Source organism: Paroedura picta, chromosome 3 (assembly GCF_049243985.1).
Source record: "Paroedura picta isolate Pp20150507F chromosome 3, Ppicta_v3.0, whole genome shotgun sequence".
Lineage (NCBI taxonomy): Eukaryota > Metazoa > Chordata > Lepidosauria > Squamata > Gekkonidae > Paroedura > Paroedura picta.
This window is the reverse complement of record NC_135371.1, coordinates 43068028-43085162: the sequence shown is the minus strand read 5'-3', so window position 1 is coordinate 43085162 and position 17135 is coordinate 43068028. Positions and strand designations below refer to the sequence as shown.

At 43.6% G+C, this 17135-nt stretch overlaps 1 protein-coding gene across 1 annotated transcript; it reads left to right on the top strand.

Annotated features, from left to right (window-relative positions):
- The first annotated feature begins 252 nt into the window (after window positions 1-252).
- UQCRC1 (ubiquinol-cytochrome c reductase core protein 1) lies at window positions 253-15525 on the top strand. The gene is made up of 13 exons (XM_077325429.1): window positions 253-442; window positions 2582-2722; window positions 4840-4926; window positions 6514-6643; window positions 7783-7981; window positions 8907-8986; window positions 9658-9773; window positions 10284-10427; window positions 11414-11574; window positions 13013-13098; window positions 14111-14199; window positions 14348-14423; window positions 15283-15525. The coding sequence occupies exons 1-13, from the start codon at window positions 368-370 to the stop codon at window positions 15345-15347; spliced, it is 1449 nt and encodes a 482-aa protein (XP_077181544.1). The 5' UTR covers window positions 253-367; the 3' UTR covers window positions 15348-15525.
- The last annotated feature ends 1610 nt before the right edge of the window (window positions 15526-17135 follow it).

Here is a 17135-nt window from a genome sequence, read left to right as displayed (position 1 = left end):
TTTTCTGTACTCCGGGAAACAATAAAAGCCATGGAGGCATTTTGAAGACTGAGCGGCTCAAGGCGACAGCCGAGTTTAACATCCTTCCAGAGCTCTGCATTCCTCGCTTCCCTCTCTGCCCTCTGCCACCTCCGGCGGAAAGACCTCTGCTTGTCCAAGGCTCTGGAGAGAAAAGCACGGCGACCGCTCTGTCATTCATCTCTATGGAAAACGTCGATCCGGCTACGTCACACGGATGGAGTGAAACATCTCCCCTCACGGCACCCTTTCACTTGCGCATGCGTGGTTTCCGTCAACGGGGAGGCGGACTTCCTTGGGCGCATGCGCTGTTCTTCTTTGCCCGCCGGTCCAGCTGTTGAGGGGCAAGATGGCGGCGTCCTCTGTATGCCGGGCGGCGGGGAGCGTTGCTAGTCGGGCTCTTCTGAGGCGCGCCCCGTCCTCGGTGAGTGGTTGCTCGGCCGGGTTCCTGCGCACGGAAGAGGGCAGCGCGAGAGCAGCAGGAGAGCCTGAGGAGGAGCCCCGCCTAGCCGCCCTCAGTGCCCCTGAAGGTCAAGGGGGCCGCAGCCGCCTTTCCCCCGCCCCAGACTGAGCACCGCTCTGGGGGGAGGCCCGACCTGGACCATCGTCCCTCTCCTTCAAGAGCGCGCGGAGGCCCCTCCTGCAGCGTTTTCGCGGACAATTCTAGGCCAGGGCTCCCACTGCAAGGCTGATCGCTAGCAGCCTTATTTTTGTGTGAAATTTAAGTAGTTTGTGCATTTTCCTTGGTAGTATTCTGGGACTGTGCCCCCCCCAATCGTTTCTGTGTCGCAGCTAAGCCTTATTATGGTACTATGCTAAGGTGGGCAAAAGGAAATGACACCTTATAATCCTTTCCTATGGTGAGTGCTGCAGAATAAATTGGGGCCTTGTGCACATTTCATGCAGCTTTGCAGAACAATGAAACAAAACAGATGCATGAACTGAATTTAAGTATGTGGTGAAGGCATCACATGACTCGTTCCCAGTGTTCCTTGTACACTGAAAAATGTGTGCTCTGCTCTAATACAGAGCTACCATCTCTTCCTAATTGGGTTTCTTTGGTTGTTACTAGTGTGTTATAGGTAGAAATTAAACAGATGCAGCTTTTCTTGAATGGAGATGCTGCAATGGAGACAGCAACATACATTTAATTTTGCCTGTTTTATTGTTAAGAGTATGGGTAACCTACCTGAAGAAATGCAGAAACTTTGGTCCCAGAAATGATTGAGGTATAGTAAAATACTAGGCTCTGCAGAAACGTCTGGATGTGAGGCTCTGTGGTGAAGCACTGTTATAACTCCTTTTTTTGTTTAATCAAATTCAAGCCATCTTTGCCTAAGTCTTGTTATAGTCTACTTCCAGCATTCTGTAGATGGATTTTTAGTGCTTTTCGTAAGGTGCTTCATGGGAGGTAGGTACAGGAATTGAGTATGATAAAATCTGAAGAGTCTGTAAAGGATAGATTTGGTGTTTGGCTGCACTCAGTTATTTTTAAGTGTAATTTTGGGAGATGGCAGCTTGGAAACAGAAGTCTGAAATTTTACTGAAACCTACAGAACTTAAATAAAAATCTAGAATATTGCTTGTATTAGCAAAAAAAATGGATCTTTTATCATTCGTACTTCTAAAACTGCTCCTCTTTAGCTTCAAAGACAGTTCTTCAATTTAGTGTGTATGAAGTTACATGAGTAAACTTTTATTCTCTGTGTTGTGAGTGTCCCAATATTTCCCTGGAGCAGTCTACAGGTTGTTGTGTTTTGGAGCTCTGTGTTGTGTTTGACAGCTGGATGTGTAAAATATATATGCATGGCCAATCAGGAGCGCTCAAATGGTTTTTTTTTTTTCTTATTTTGGAGACTGCTTCATAAATATTTTATTTATTTCTTTGCAATTGGATTTATAATCCAATTTATAATTGAATGTATACATGATGTCTGAATGGTATTTAGTCTACCAAGTAGTGTTCCATGCAGAGGAGGGCAACCAAGATGATTAGGGGGATTTATAGAGGTTGATAACATTACGTATGTGGTGGAGAGAGTTGACAAAGAAAGTGTTCTCCCTTTTCCAGACTTCTAGAACTTAAGAGCATCCATTGAAGCTGATGGGCAGTAGATTCAGGATGGACAAAAGGAAATACTATTTTAATGTGATTCAAATGTGGAATTTGCTGCCAGATGATGTAGTGATGGACACAGGAATAGAAAGTTTTAAAAATGGGATTAAATAGATTAATGGAGTTAAATAGATTCATGGAGTTCTAAGAGTGGCTACTTGCTATGGTGACTGAGGGAAATCTCCTTGTTCATAGGCAGACAGCCTATGAATCCCAGTGCCAGGAGGCAACATCAGGGGAAGGCCCTCCAGAGGAACTGGTTAGCCACTATGTAAGACAGGATGTTGAACTAGATGGACCATTGGCATGATGGACCCTTCTTATTTTCTTACATTATTACATAAGTTAAAGCTTTATCATACATCTATATTATCTGAATTTTTCTGTGTGTATTGTTAATTTCACATTGTTCTATGAACTGTGGCTTACTAGTAAACATCTCTTTAGCCAGCCTTGTGGAGTTTGACAAGAAGAGGAAGCACTGCATCCTATGCCCAGGTGTTGCATAGCCTCCCTGAGACAGAGATCACCACTCTAGACAATGGCCTTCGAGTAGCTTCTGAACAGTCAGACCAGCCTACTTGTACAGTAAGTTTAACTTGCCATATTCCTACATTTCCTGACAGAACGTAGCAATTTGTAAACAGGCTGAAATGCTGGAACATTGAAACCAAGACACATAAGCAACTTAACCAACCCTAAATGGTTGCTTTTGGTAACTGATTACTTGTTGGATCAGAGAAGGCATTTTTGGAACTGTACACCTCAACAATTCAGCATTTCTTGTGGGTGTCTGTTTTGTTTAAGCAAATATGGTGTCCTTTTGTTTGGTGTCGGATCTAGGGGACTCAGGTTTGAATCCCCACTGCCATGTTTACTAGGCAGCCTTGAGCCTTCTGATGCCAGTTCATCACGTGGTACCCCTAGGAGCTTTGGGGTTAGGACAAGAGGAAGATGTGATGTGCTATTACTGTAGAATTTCCAAAGCATTAGCTGATGCACTGATGTCATGTTTGAGTTTTAAGTCATTTCTGCCTTGCATTATTTCTCCTGCTGGAACTTGAGGCAAGAGACAAGATCACTCTCTTAATTTAAACTTCTAAAATGGCACATGATAGGCTTTTAAAAGTGTAAAGATAAACAAGTTTTTTTATTATTATTATTATATTTATATACCCTTGAGGCTCAGGGCAGTTTACACTGAAACTTCCATAATAAAGTATAATATAATGAGCATCCTAATTTGAATATATAACAATTTTAACAATAGGAACTTGTACCCAAAACAGAACAGTATGCTATTTAGCATTCAACACTGGAACATTGTAGTTTTAACTGCACTGTAATTTAAGGGAAATGTCAGGTGAAATCAGGGATAAAATGGCTAAGGTGAAATCAAATATAATGCTGAAATGACTTATAATCACAACCAGCTCATATGTTTCCAGCAAGTGAGAGTTTAATGCTTTTCACAAAGTCTTTGAATCTTATGAGATGAGAGGCTTAGTTTCAGTGTTTCCTAAACGCTCCTGTTCACTTTCTTGAGTTTAACTGACTTTCAGAATGCAGGGATACACCACCAGGCACCCAAATTTCATCTCTAAATACACCAGTCTTTGAGCTATCTTCCTTTCTAACTGAGCAGGGAATTACTTCTCTAACTAAGAGATCTCTCATTTTCTGGCCCAAATGGAAGTCTTCACCAATCCTCCCACTCTTTGTCAACCTTCCCAGTTCTCAGTCAGAAATTTTTCTTGTTCCGTGAGGGAAGAAGAATGTCTTTTTATACTTTGCTTTTCTCTACCAGAAGGAGTCTCAGAGCAGGTTAAAATTGCTTTCTCCCCACAACAGACACCCTTTTGAGCTGAGAGAGTTCTGATGGGGCTGCTCTGTGAAAATATCTCTAAAAGGACTATGACGTGGCCAAGGTCACCAGCTGGCTGCATGTGGAGGATCGGGGAATGAAACCTAGCTATTCAGATTAGAAGCTATCACTCTTAACCACTACGCCAAGCTGGCTTCAGTTCTCAGAGCTGAGCTCTCTTCAGCAGTCAGTTTCCAAGTCTTTCTGCTCAACTGAAACTAGCCAATCAAGTCCCTTTGAGCAGCCTTGTCACTCAAGGCTCTCTGGCTCCGTGGGGCTGTAACCTTTCATAAATTCTTCACTTGTGAGCTTTTGCAACATAGGCTGTCACACTCCCCTTTTCTCAAGCTGCTCCAAGAGCTCTGGAATAACTCTACTAAGACACTGTTCCAGAGGTCTGGGACAGCTACTGAGTAAGCTTAAGTGTGGGCTGTTGCTAAATGTGCCTGAGGTAAGTGGGAGTAAACAGACAGCTTTGTCAGTTACTGCAGTGGAGTTGGATCCAGCCAGCTTGCCCCCCCCCCCCAGTCCTTCTCAGTTCTCCTCCTGAACACAGCCCTTTTGTGTGTACAGATATCATGAACTCCAGCACAGCATTTTTTGATAGTCAAAGGGCACCCCTGCTCACTTTTTCATCAGCTGAAAAGTTTGCACGTCTTTGGCCAAATTATAAAAAGTGCCTTCATATATGACACAACACTTGGTGAAATAGGTACCTAGAGTGATAATCATAATTCTTTATGTAGTAGATGCACTATGTAAGTGCACTATCTTAATGGCATTCAGTTTTCTCTAAACCAGGGTCTGTTTAATGTGCTTAATCGGTCTTCATTTACGTCAGGTAGGTGTGTGGCTTGATGTCGGAAGCCGTTATGAAAATGAAAAGAACAACGGAGTTAGCAATTTTGTGGAACATCTGGTATTCAAGGTGAGATGACAAGTGGTCTTGTTTCTGTAATGATTGATCTAACAGCTGATTATATGTTGTCTATCCAACATTTTGAATCCTGAAAAGACCTTCAAATGTTGAAAAAATCACTATTCATTAATGTGAGCCTACAAGTGTATATATTCCAGGCTATACCCCCTTGATTTTTAAGAGTTTCATTCATGGCATTGTTTTTTTTTCTCCTTTAACCAAGTTCTTCTTTTCTGCTATTCTCCTAAGTGCTTAAATGTAAGTGAGGTCTTTAGGAACTGCTTCCACCTAAATTTTAGCCATCTTTGCACGTAAGATTTGGAAATTTGGGGCTGAATCCAGCAATCCATTCACATAACATGTAGACAGTCATAGGTTTTTTTCTATATTCCTCCTACCCCAGCAGTCCCAACTCTCACAGCTATTGCCTCGTGGAGGTTCTATAACTCTGGGAGTAAACTTTCCCAGGGCTGGAAAAGACTCCTAGGAGGGGGGGGGGGTATTAGAAAGTCCTGAAGTCCTTGTGTCCATGGATTGCTGGATCCAACCCATTGTTCAGAGTAGCAGTTCTCAAACAGTGCATTGGGACCTAGAGGCCGATTGCCCCTTTCTTGTAGGTAGCTTGTAGGACCAGAAAGGAAGAGGGGCAGATTTTTAATTAACATCTTCATACTGTTCCCAATGGCTATGGAATAAACATGCACAGTATTAGCTGAAGTGAGATTCCTTCATGTTATGTTACAGAGAAGGAAAGTAGTGTGGGGTCACCTTGCATAGCAGTCCCAAAAAAGTCCAATAAATTTAGAAGTGAACACCATTTGAGATGAAAAGCTGCTGGTGAAAATTACACACCTCATTTAATTCTGTTTAGGGCAGGGATGGCCAAACTGTGGCTCTCCAGATGTCCATGGCAGGAGCTCATGCGAATTGTAGTCCATGGACATCTGGAGAACCACAGTTTGACTACCCCTGGTTTAGGGCTATGTATCTTCTTAACAAGCAAAACCACCATCTTAAAGACTGAAAATGTATTATAAGATTTTTCCATGGACTAGCATTTATTTTGTCAGATACGTGGAGTTTAGTTAACAGGGAGAAGTTTGCCACCAGGATGAGGTCAAAAAGCTGTGAAATTCAGAGGAATAGAAGTTGTTTGTTAACATCTTTGTATATATATGAGATAAGAACAAAAATAATATGACATCTTTGTTTGAAGATAAGCTTCTCAAAAGACCCTCAGCAGGGGTTTTCAGGCTGTTTGAACCATTGGCGGAACGGAGAGCATGAGGTTGGAGGCTTTGGTTTTTGTTTTTAACAAAACCATATAAATAGTTCTGTATGGCCACATCAGACAATGTCTTCAAACTGGAGTAATTTTTTAAATGTGTAATGGATTCCAAAATTACATACAGAATGTCACAGTATTTTGTGGAAACAGGGTAGCTAAACATCTGGACTATTTCTTGAAGTTTATATCCTGCCCAGTGGTCAAAGGAGGACACTGGGACACACCCGCACACACCTACCTTTCAGTGATCCACAGGCAAGCACTATTAACCTATTTACTTGCCTGTTTGCATTTTGGCATCTTTTTAGGGCACAAAGAAACGTCCTGGCGCAGCCTTTGAAAAAGAAGTGGAGAGCATGGGTGCACACCTCAACAGCTATACCTCTCGTGAGAAGACGGCGTTCTTTATGAAAGCTTTGTCCAAAGATTTGCCCAAAGGTAGTGTCATTGAGCTCTTCCTTGGCATATGTGAATTGAGAGAAATAAACGTTTTCTTTGCATAAAATCTGTAACTTGTTATTGTAGGGTAAAACTTTAATCTTTAGGGTGTTTCCAGAAGGTTCAATTTTAATTACTCTTTTTTAATTTGATTTTTATACTGCCTTCCCAGCAAGCTGCCTCATATGCTACTGGCTTCCTATTAGCCAGTAGGAAGCAATTTTCTGCTTTATATGTTATTGGACACATCTACCCTACGTTATCAAAGACTACTGTCAAGTGTTAGAAAGTAAGTTATTGCATTAGTGGCAAGAAACAGTTGCTTTTAGAAGATCAAAAAAGCTTCCTATAATCCCTATAGGCTTTTCTGTATGCTCAGCTGACTCCTGATTTTCTTGGAGATTCCACAGGCATCAGAGTTATTTGGGCATGGTTCTTCTGGTATGTCTGCCCTCCCTCTGCATTTGCACAGTTGTGGGATCAGTTTATTTTCTTCAAACATTCCTTTAGTAATGAGTATTTTCAAGGGAGGGTGCTGTTGTCATTGATGGCTTCACAACAATCCCCCCTCTTTTAAAAAAAATTGCATTAAAATGTCAATATCACTGCAGTGTGGTAGCAATAGGCATAGCAGGTTCTCTGAATTCTCAGCTTTCTTTTTTTTAAGTAACTCTCTAGCTTTCCCCTCACAGACATATACCTTTTTTCTTTATATCTCTGAGAGGGAACACTCTAGAGGCTTCCTTTTTTATATAATGAGATCTGGGAATTCAGAGAACCTCCTAAGCTTGTTACTACAACGCTCCATTGACATAGTGATATTGTAGTGCCACGAAAGAAAGAAAGCATCTTCAGGATAGGAGGAGGAGAAGGAGTGGTTTGACCACAGTGCTCCAGTCATGGAACAAAAACAAACAGAAAAGTAATACATGACGAAAAAGTTGACTCAGTGGAGATGATAGCAGTTCCCTTCACTGCTGTGTGGAGGCAAGACTGGAATTGGCTGCATTATCACTTCGGCATCAGAAAAAAACTTTTTGCTGCAACCTGCGTAGGTTAGGCTTTTCTTGCCTAAAAAACCTAAAGTCTCCCCACCCCTGCTGTTTAACATCAAGAGAATACTTTGATGTGTCTTTCAGCTGTCGAGATCCTGGCTGATGCAGTACTGAACTGCAGCCTGGAGGATTCTCAGATTGAGAAGGAGCGGAATGTCATTCTTCAGGAGATGAAAGAAATTGATGGCAACCTCTCCAGTGTTGTCTTTGATTACCTGCATACCACAGCTTACCAAGGCACAGCCTTGGGTCAGACTGTGGAAGGAACATCAAATAATGCCAAGTAAGCCTCCCATATCAAAGGTGAAGCACACTATCTTTGCCCTGTCAGGTTATGCCCTACAGAGCTCTAGTGACTAGCAAATTAAATGAAGACTAAGATGTAAGTCATACCTCCTATAAAGCTGTTTCTTTATAGCAATCTTCATCCTGGGTGTAATTTCTTTTTTTTTTAATTTGGGGGAGGGAGCGGAACTGGATAGCAACTCCATACTACAATCACCCTGATAGTGTTGGAGATCTGTATGGCTGAGAAATGGGACCTTAGTAGGAGCTGTGGGACTGACAGGTAGTTGCAGCTCTCCCAGGCAGATGATTTGAATCAATGTCTCTTGGATTCAAGTGCAACACATTTGCTAATTATGGCTAAGGTGGGTTTTGGTTAGTTTTGAAATGGGGATCACGTGATGCTTGGGTAAGCCAAGGAAAAGAAGAAGCATAGGAGGTGCAGAGGGAAAAGAATATTTATTTCACTCCTGGATCCCTCTGTGTTACGCATACTGCTTCATCATGGGATCTGGAACATCAAAAATTTCAAAATCAAGCATAAGTATTACCGAAAATGAAAAAAAACAATAGCAGACAATTTCTATAAAAATACAACCTGAGCTTTTGATAAAAACTGTTTTGCAGGAACCATACAAATACTTTGTCTTATCCAAAGGTGAAATGGTTGAGGATCTTTTAAACAAAACAGGGCTAAATATATAAATAACACAGCTATATACATTTCAAAGTCATAAACCATACAAAATTGACATGAACCTAATTTCCAGGTCAGTCCCCTGGCAGAGTTGCATGCAAAATGCATACAGATGCTTGAGTGAAGTACAGTTTCTTTTCCCAGTGTCCTCCGACTGATCATCATTCCATACAGTAGGCCTCATCCAAATTGTATTCTATACTGATTGTCTGTGTGTTTTCCTTAGGACTTTATCTCGTGCAAATTTAGTAGAGTACATTGAGACTCACTTCAAAGCTCCTCGCATGGTCCTGGCAGCTGCTGGAGGTCAGTGACATTTTAATGGCATGATATAACTCACAGGAAACTCCTCTTCCTTCAAATCCTCTTCATTTTCCTTTTATGCACCTTGTTGGGCAGTTGCATCTCCATGGGCTAGCAGAGGCCAGCATTGGGCAGTTGGTGAGACTTTTTGAAGCAAGATCAGTCTGCTGAAGGAGGCGGAGACATATTTTAAAAAGGGGAAGGAGCTGGCTGGCCAGGAGTGGTGGTGAATGACTGCAATAATAAAATGAAAATAAAATAAATGTTTTTTCTATTAGTTTTGTAAAAAAAAGTGCGAGTGAGTAGAAGTGAGCGGCCAGGTTAGGCCTCTTTCTATTTGTGTTTATTAGATTTTTAGACTGTCCTCCCAGCAAGCTGGCTCACTGTTGTTGCCGTACCATACAGCAGGAAGAATAGATTGGCAGCGGCATCACAGGGACTGCCTAGTCTTGGTGAATACAGTTCCATTGGTAGCTCTGTTTGGGTGGTGGGAGGCTATGAACCTTCTTGAAAGGACATGCAATGTGCCAAACTGCTCTCATTGGAGAATAATATTTTAACAGAGCTACTGGAAAATTAAAAGAAATGTATGTTTTAATTTACTGCCACCTCTTGGAAATGAAAATCACTGTACTGATGAGTTTCTTTTTTCTTTTTTCCTTTTTTTTTGCCAGGTGTTAGTCACAAAGAACTAGTAGACCTTGCCGAGCAGCACTTTGGCAAAGTTCCCTATCAGTACAAGGATGATATGATACCTATTCTTCCACGCTGCCGCTTCACTGGGAGTGAGGTAGAGTTTTACTGCTTACAAGGCATCCTTGGCAGGTAGCGTGTGAGTGTCAGAATTCAGTGTATCTTTTGCTTAGTCAGTGTATAGCACATGCCATACCAGCCTTGAATTCCCCTTTCTGACCGTTGGGTTTGGGCATGTTGCACAGCAAGGAGCTGCTGCGAACTGAACGCATGCTGAAGCCAGGGAATAGATGAGCACAGAATGACAGATGTAGTGACAAGGTAGACACAGCTTAAAATGGCATTTGGTGTCAGTTCTCATTTAAGCTGGGTTTAAGCTCTGGGACTGGGAGCAGACCGAGGGATCCTGTTTTCTGCTCTGGCTTTCTGCTCCTTCCTGTTCTTTCTGCTCTTGCTCGCTCTGCTCCCTTCTCTTGCATGAACTCACTGTGCTATCTTCTGGGCTATTCCCCCTGTGACCCTCTGGTTCATAGGCAAAAGGGAAGATCTTGTTTCTGCAGAAGAGGTTGGATTGTCCTTGGAATTCCTTCTTTCTAACGCTTTTCAGATCCGAGTCAGAGATGATGCTTTACCTCTGGCTCATGTTGCCGTTGCAGTAGAAGGGCCAGAATGGGGCCACCCAGATAACGTTGCCCTTTCCTTAGCGAATGCAATCATCGGACGCTATGATCTCACCTTTGGTGGTGGTAAGGTAAGACAATGAAGTGCTAGAATATGTCCTTACATTTGAGTTGTGGTCACCATTACGGACTGGAGATGTTGTCTTAAATATTGTGAAGCTTCCCTTATAGATTTCATTTAACTCATGGCTAAAAAGTAACGATTTGCCTTTTGTATTGAAGTAGGTAGGCAGGTCTATTGAAGAGGCTTTGGTTGGTAAAAGCAAAGCTGCTTATCTTTAAGTTTACTACAGATGAACCTAACACAAAGGTTGCCGCATTGACCCTCCTCCAGTCCTATAAGTCAGTTTATCAAATGTGAACCCACGCTGCAAGTTGCAGGACGGTCTGAATCTGTCAGCACTCTTTTGGGCAGGTGAGACATATGAGAACAGATGCACGTTAGTCTGTACTTTCTTCAAACACTTGGAAAGTAAAAAGAACAACAGAGTTAGAGGAGTAGGAAGAACAGAACTACAAATTGCCTGTAATCCTGAGGCGGTGCTCCTAGGTGCCTTGGGCAAATAAAGTTGTAGCTATTCTGGTAGAGCCATTGGCATCTAGGATGGTAGAGCTGGGATAACTTTGTCTTTTGTCCTAGTATGTTAGAGAGTGACGACTAGTCAGGGTAGATAGTAATGGTGTATATAGACAAATGTGAGTCTCACGCCGCATAAGGCAGCAGCCTTCTGTGTTTAACCTATCTTTTGTAGATGCCCAAAATTTGAGAATAGGATTTTGTTTAACAAACACTTTGGAATATGGTAGCTGAATCCTAAGTGTGACCTGTTCAGTAATTTTTTAGGTCTTCCCTTCAGTTGACAGGACTGCCTTTTCACTTATACCTATATGGTCAGGGAGCAGACTTTGACCCAGAAGGACTGCAGTAGGTTCCATCCACAGGCACTGTGTGCCGTATGTGACATCATCAGAAATCTTCCTCAGCAGCACGGTAAACTGAAGCTTGGCTCTCAGGGGGAGCCTGGAAATCTTAAGAAATGTAATTATTCCTTTCTAGAATCAGTCTACCAGGATGGCGGTAGCTGCTGTGACCCACAAGATATGCCAGAGTTTCCAGCCCTTCCACACCTGCTATTCTGACACGGGTCTCTTGGGTTTCCATTTCATTACTGATAAAATGTCTATTGAAGACACACTGCATGTTGCCCAGGCTGAATGGTGAGTGTGCCTTCATGGCCAGTTTATTTCATCTTCCTTTCTTTACTGTGGTCCACTTTTCTCACTGAGACTCAAGGAAGATTACAGAGTGTAAGTCAGTGCAGTCAGTAGCATGAGAATCTGATAAACCTCGGAATAGGACTAGGGTTGCAGCAGTCTGAAACAAAGCATAAAATATTAGCCATGATTAAGCAATGCAGGAAATGGTATTCTGTGTGTGTGCTTGTGAGAGTAAAAGAGAGAGTTCCCGTAAACCAAGCCCATGCATTGCAGTCCATCTGTGACACCTCTTCAGTTTTACTGGATATTACCTGGTGTCATAGGAAGCGAAATGCCTGCTAATTTTTCATAGAAGCTTTCCTGGATCTTGCAGATTGATCTTGCTGACACTTTGGTCAGTCTGACAAATGGTGCATGCACACAAAAGCTTATGCCCAGAATTACATTTTGTTGTGTGCTGGACTTAGATATTTTCCTGCTGTTTCAGACCAATGCAGTTACCCATCTGAGTTATTCTCTGTGTTATTGTGAAATTCCACTAGGAGCATACTCTAGCATTGAAAGGTCATATTACCACATAAAGCTCTCTCCTGTGCTTACAGTCACATGTTGAAGACAGATGTCATTATTTTATCATGGTTGTATCCAAGATTTTAAGGAAAACTAAAAACACTCTTTTGATGACTTCTCTTGGAGAGGGTCATGGTATCAGATAATAGGATTTGAGTATTAAGCCATTTGAATCCGGCTTCCCCGAAGACAGCAGCCAGCTCTGTAATTCATCACTGTGACCATAGAAATGGCCAGTAAGATTCCAGCATAACGTAAGGAAGAAAGAGAAAATTGGTGAATTAAAATTCTGGAATAATACCTCTCTTCTAAGTAAATATTTTGCGCAACATCATATGCATGAGAACTACCTCATAATTGTAAGAACAAAAGATCCAGTGTGACATAAGTATAAAATAAATAAAACCTAAATCATAAAAAATACCATCATTAGGTAGTACACATTGGCTGTTCATGTTATTCAGAAGTGACTTCTGTTTACAATTCACAATGTAGCAAAATTTTGATACAAAATTTTATAAATTGCATGTATCCTCTGGTAGATCCTCCAAATTGCACTTATCCTCCAGTGGGTCACTATACCTACGAGGCTGAGAGGACTCCTGGGGAAAGTGGCATTTGGAAATACTCCTTGGAATATTAGCTATTTCGCTTCCTACCTATGTTTGTGCTGTATTTCAAACTTTTTGCTTCTGCCTTCATACAGTTACATGGTGGTTGGACCTGGATTCTTCAAAGGCCATAACTTTCAGAAAAAGCCAGCTGATTAGCAGCGTTCGTCAAGATTTCCTGTTAAGTCTGTGTTCCAAGTGAAAGTGTTCTGCCTCTTCTCCTCCCCTCTTTCCTCCCCCACCCCTCCCTGCAATAGGATGAACCTGTGTACCAGTGTGACGGATAGTGAGGTGAAGAGAGCCAAAAACATCGTTCGAAACACCATGGTGTCTCTTCTGGATGGTATGTCCGCAGCTAAGCAGCTCCTTAATTCTATCAAACCTACATCCCCTAGGCAGATTTCACAGTGCATTGCAAGCGGGCTTGTGCAGTATTTCTCCTCATTTCTGACTCCAGCCTGGTTTCAGACCCCAAGCACCTTGTGCTTAAAGCCTGCTGAAGCTTGTGGCACAACCATAGTCTACTATCAGTTCCTTGTCTGCAGGAAGGAAATTGGCGTATTAGTACCTACTGTGCCATTCTGAAAAGGGGCATGAAAGTTCAGTACTCCAGGTGAAATACTGTATTTTTAAGCAGGCAGGGCTGTTAGGTCATGGTATCCTTATGCATCTCTTGACTTTGTCCTTTCCCCTTAGTTCAGAAGTGATTATTGGTTACTTGTCTGAGATAAGGTTCATATTCTCCTTGGTGGCCTACAAGTGTACATTCCTGGCCATTCATTTAAAGTGGGATGAAACGCTAGTTGGATGAGTAACTGCACCATTATCACTTGCCCACATAATCTGCCCTTCTCCCCGTAAGTGTCATGGGTTGTGAACAAGCAGCAATTAGGAGATATGTCCCAAGTAGTGTGAATAGGCAGTACCGCCAAAATTGAACAGTTTGAACTATTTGTGTTCTAGTTTGGAAGTGTTCGCACTGCTTCAGGCGTAATAACTCAGAGCATTGTGGCACTTTAAGAACTGACACACTTATTGTGAGAGAAGCTTTTGTGAACCAAGAACCCACTTTGTCGGATGCATGAAGTTGCACTGTCGCGGTGGCCTATGCCTACCATTTAAATGAGGTGGCAAGTCACTCCTGGAATGTCAACAAAGGAGAAGGGTAAGGACCTACAAGCTGTTCTCATCTATATCCCAGAAAGAAAATGTGTTCTATTGTAGCTTTGTTGAACACAAGGCCACATTGCCTGACAGTCTACGGAGCCCGACAGTAAGTGCTGCTTCTGTACCTCACATAAAATGCTGCATGCCATCTAAGGATTCTGCTGATGGACAGAGTTTATCTTTTTCAGGTACCACGCCCCTATGTGAGAGCATTGCAAATCACGTATTGTGCTACGGACGTCCGATATCCCTGGCAGAATGGGACGCCAGAATTTCTGTATGTATGATTGGTTTGTGAAGTCAAATTTGCTAGTAACTGTGCAGTAACAAACACTTGTCTTGGCAGTCTGCTTCAGTGGCAAAGAAGACCCTCAGCTTTAGTGTTTGAACTGTGACTCTTTGAATTTCTCTGTCACTGCTTCTAGGAGGTTGATGCCGGGACTCTGAGGGAGGTTTGCAGCAAATACCTGTATGACAAATGCCCAGCTGTTGCAGCAGTCGGTGAGTGGCTAGACTTTTGTGTATTGTCTGCTACTTGGGAGGCATAAGTGGCAACTGGTTCCAGAGAGACCTCTTTGGTTGGCTCTGGTAGCTTTGAGTCTGTTATTTAAACTTGCTGTTGGGCTGCTATAATTAGCTCTGCCAGATTAGTCACTGGGTTGGATCCAGGCTAACCTTTTCACTAATGAAAGGGGAGGGGTAATTTCCACCCATTCCCCTTCCTGATGCAAACCCTCAATTTGCCTATCCTGGCCTTCTGTGGGGTCCCCTGTTCCCTAAGAGCAGCGTTACAGGGGGAGGTCAGTGGGCTGCAGGAGGAGGAGGGAGGGAGGGTGAAGCAGAAGCTCTTTGGAAGGGTGAAACAGGTCTTCTGGGGTCATGCTGAATTACTCAACCCTGGAAGGTGGGGTGGCTTTTCACAGCAACATTCCTGGAACTTTGTCAGCCAAGGAAATGATTCCCTTGGAAAACTTGCCAGGATTGCTTTTGTTAGTTAGAGTAACTGTAAACTGCAATTATTAGCATTCCATCTCAGCCTTGAAAGCCAAGCTCTTTTGGGGGAGTTTCCAGATGAAAGAGAGACGGCAGCCACATCAGCCCCCTCCCCCCCAAAAGCACTGTCTTGTCTGAGACTGCTGCAAAGGAAGGTCACGATAGATCCAGTTTAACTTACGGGGTTTGGGCTGCCGAGGGAACATAGAAAAAAGAGAGAGGTTTTGGGGAATTAAATTGAGAATTTGATTTGATAGTCCGATCAGTTTCTTCAGTAGGCCTGACTTGTTTAGAAGACCTCTGATAAGGCTGAAATAGTCTCAATTTTTGCCCTGCATTTCAAGTGAGCAACTCTTTTCTCCCTCAGGTCCTATTGAAGCACTTCCAGACTACAACCGTGTCCGCAGTGCCATGTACTGGCTCCGTTTCTAGGCTCTGTTTTGCTTATGATGGAAATGAGGCAATGTGGTTACTGAATGGACTCCTCTGGGGTCTGATCCTGTGCACTGCTTGGGCTTCTGTGGCAAGATGCATCCCTGTCCAAATGTTCTTCTTTTCAACCAGATGAGTGATGTATCAGACAGCTAAATAAATTTCTGTGGAATTGGCACTTTGGAGGCTCATAGCTAAACAGCAATTGTGAAAGCAGAAATGAGAACTCTTCTCCCCCCCCCCCCGCCCCTCATCTTTATAAGGATACAGTGGGGGAGAGCCAGCGGCCTGGTGTAAACGCACATGCGCAGTTGCTGCACATGCACATTTGCACCAGCAGGGGGGTGCTAACATGCATGCACAGAGTTGTCACGCATGCGCGTTTGCACCAACAGGGGGAGCAAACGCACATGAGCGGCAGCTCCTCGCATGCACGTTTGCGTCTGCCGGCGTGACAGTGTCCGCGCCTGCCTCTCCCCCCCCCCTCGCAGTGAGAAGCTAGCCAGGCCGCGAGCTTCTCCCTGCAGGGGGTGGAGAGGCAGGCACGCCACCGCCGGCCCGGTACTGAGGCCTTCTCGGCCCGATACCGGGCCGTGGACTGGGAATTGACGACCCTCATTGTAAATTACTGCTTTATCATTAACTCCAGTGTCTTCCTATGTTTGAACCCTTTTGAAATTAAATGTGAATGGAATTTCGGGGATATGAGGTTGGAGACTAACCTTCACCAGGACACTTTTTGCCTTGAGAATATCCTTTCAGTTCTGTGCCAGTGTGGAAACCGCTGCCTGTCCTCTGAAGGGACAAGCAATTGTAAGTATTTCTACTTCATGTGACCCTTACTGCCCTCCTTGAGGAAGGAAAGGAATAGGCTGCCTAAGGAGGTGGTGAGCTCCCCCTCATTGGCATTCTTCAAGAAAAGGTTGGATACACACTTTTCTTGGATGCTTAGGGCTGATTCTACGTTGAGCAGGGGGTTGGACTAAATGGCCTGTATGGCCCCTTCCAACTCTATGATTCTATGAAACCCACCTGTCCTTGAAGTGGAAAGTATGTGCTCTCTCCTGCTGCTGTACAATTCCTGTCTTTCTTCACTGGTTTCATCACATTTCCATGGCCCAAGAACCCTTATGCCTATTGGGTTGCTGTGTTCAAAAGAGGAGGGGGGGAAGCATGTTCACTTCGTATGGAGCCTGATTGTAGAGCAGATCAAGTTTGGAACCCGGGACCATCATCTGATGCAAAATTTCAGGTAAACTCTTCTGGATCTATGGATCAGAGGGAACAAATCTTTGCTTCCATAATTTCTTGCTACACAGAACAAAAATTTTCGATGTGAAAACATATTTAGCAGTGCCCGCAACCTCAGGGATACAACAGAAGTCCCTAATGGAAGTGACGTGGCACAGAGGGGAGAGGACAGGGCCCCTGAGCTGCATGGCTTGGCAGGACGTGGAACACTTGTGTGGCTCCTCTCTTTCCCGGGGTAGTGAAGGCTCCATCCTGGGCTACAAGGAAGCACAGATCCATGTCAGCCTTCCTGGCCAGCCAGCCGCCTTCATTGCCACCACACTGCCCCATGAATGGTCCTCTGTGCCTCCCTGCCTGGCAGCACCCAGGAGAAAGTGGGGCAAACGGAAGGGCTGCAGGCAGATTGCCCTCGGGAAGAAGAAGCTGGGAAAACAGGAGGTGAAGCTGCAGCCCCCAAGCAGAGTTTGATGTCTGGGAGAAGATGCAGCCCCTGATGATGCAGTGCCTCACTGCCTTCCCGCTCTAGCTCTTTATGGT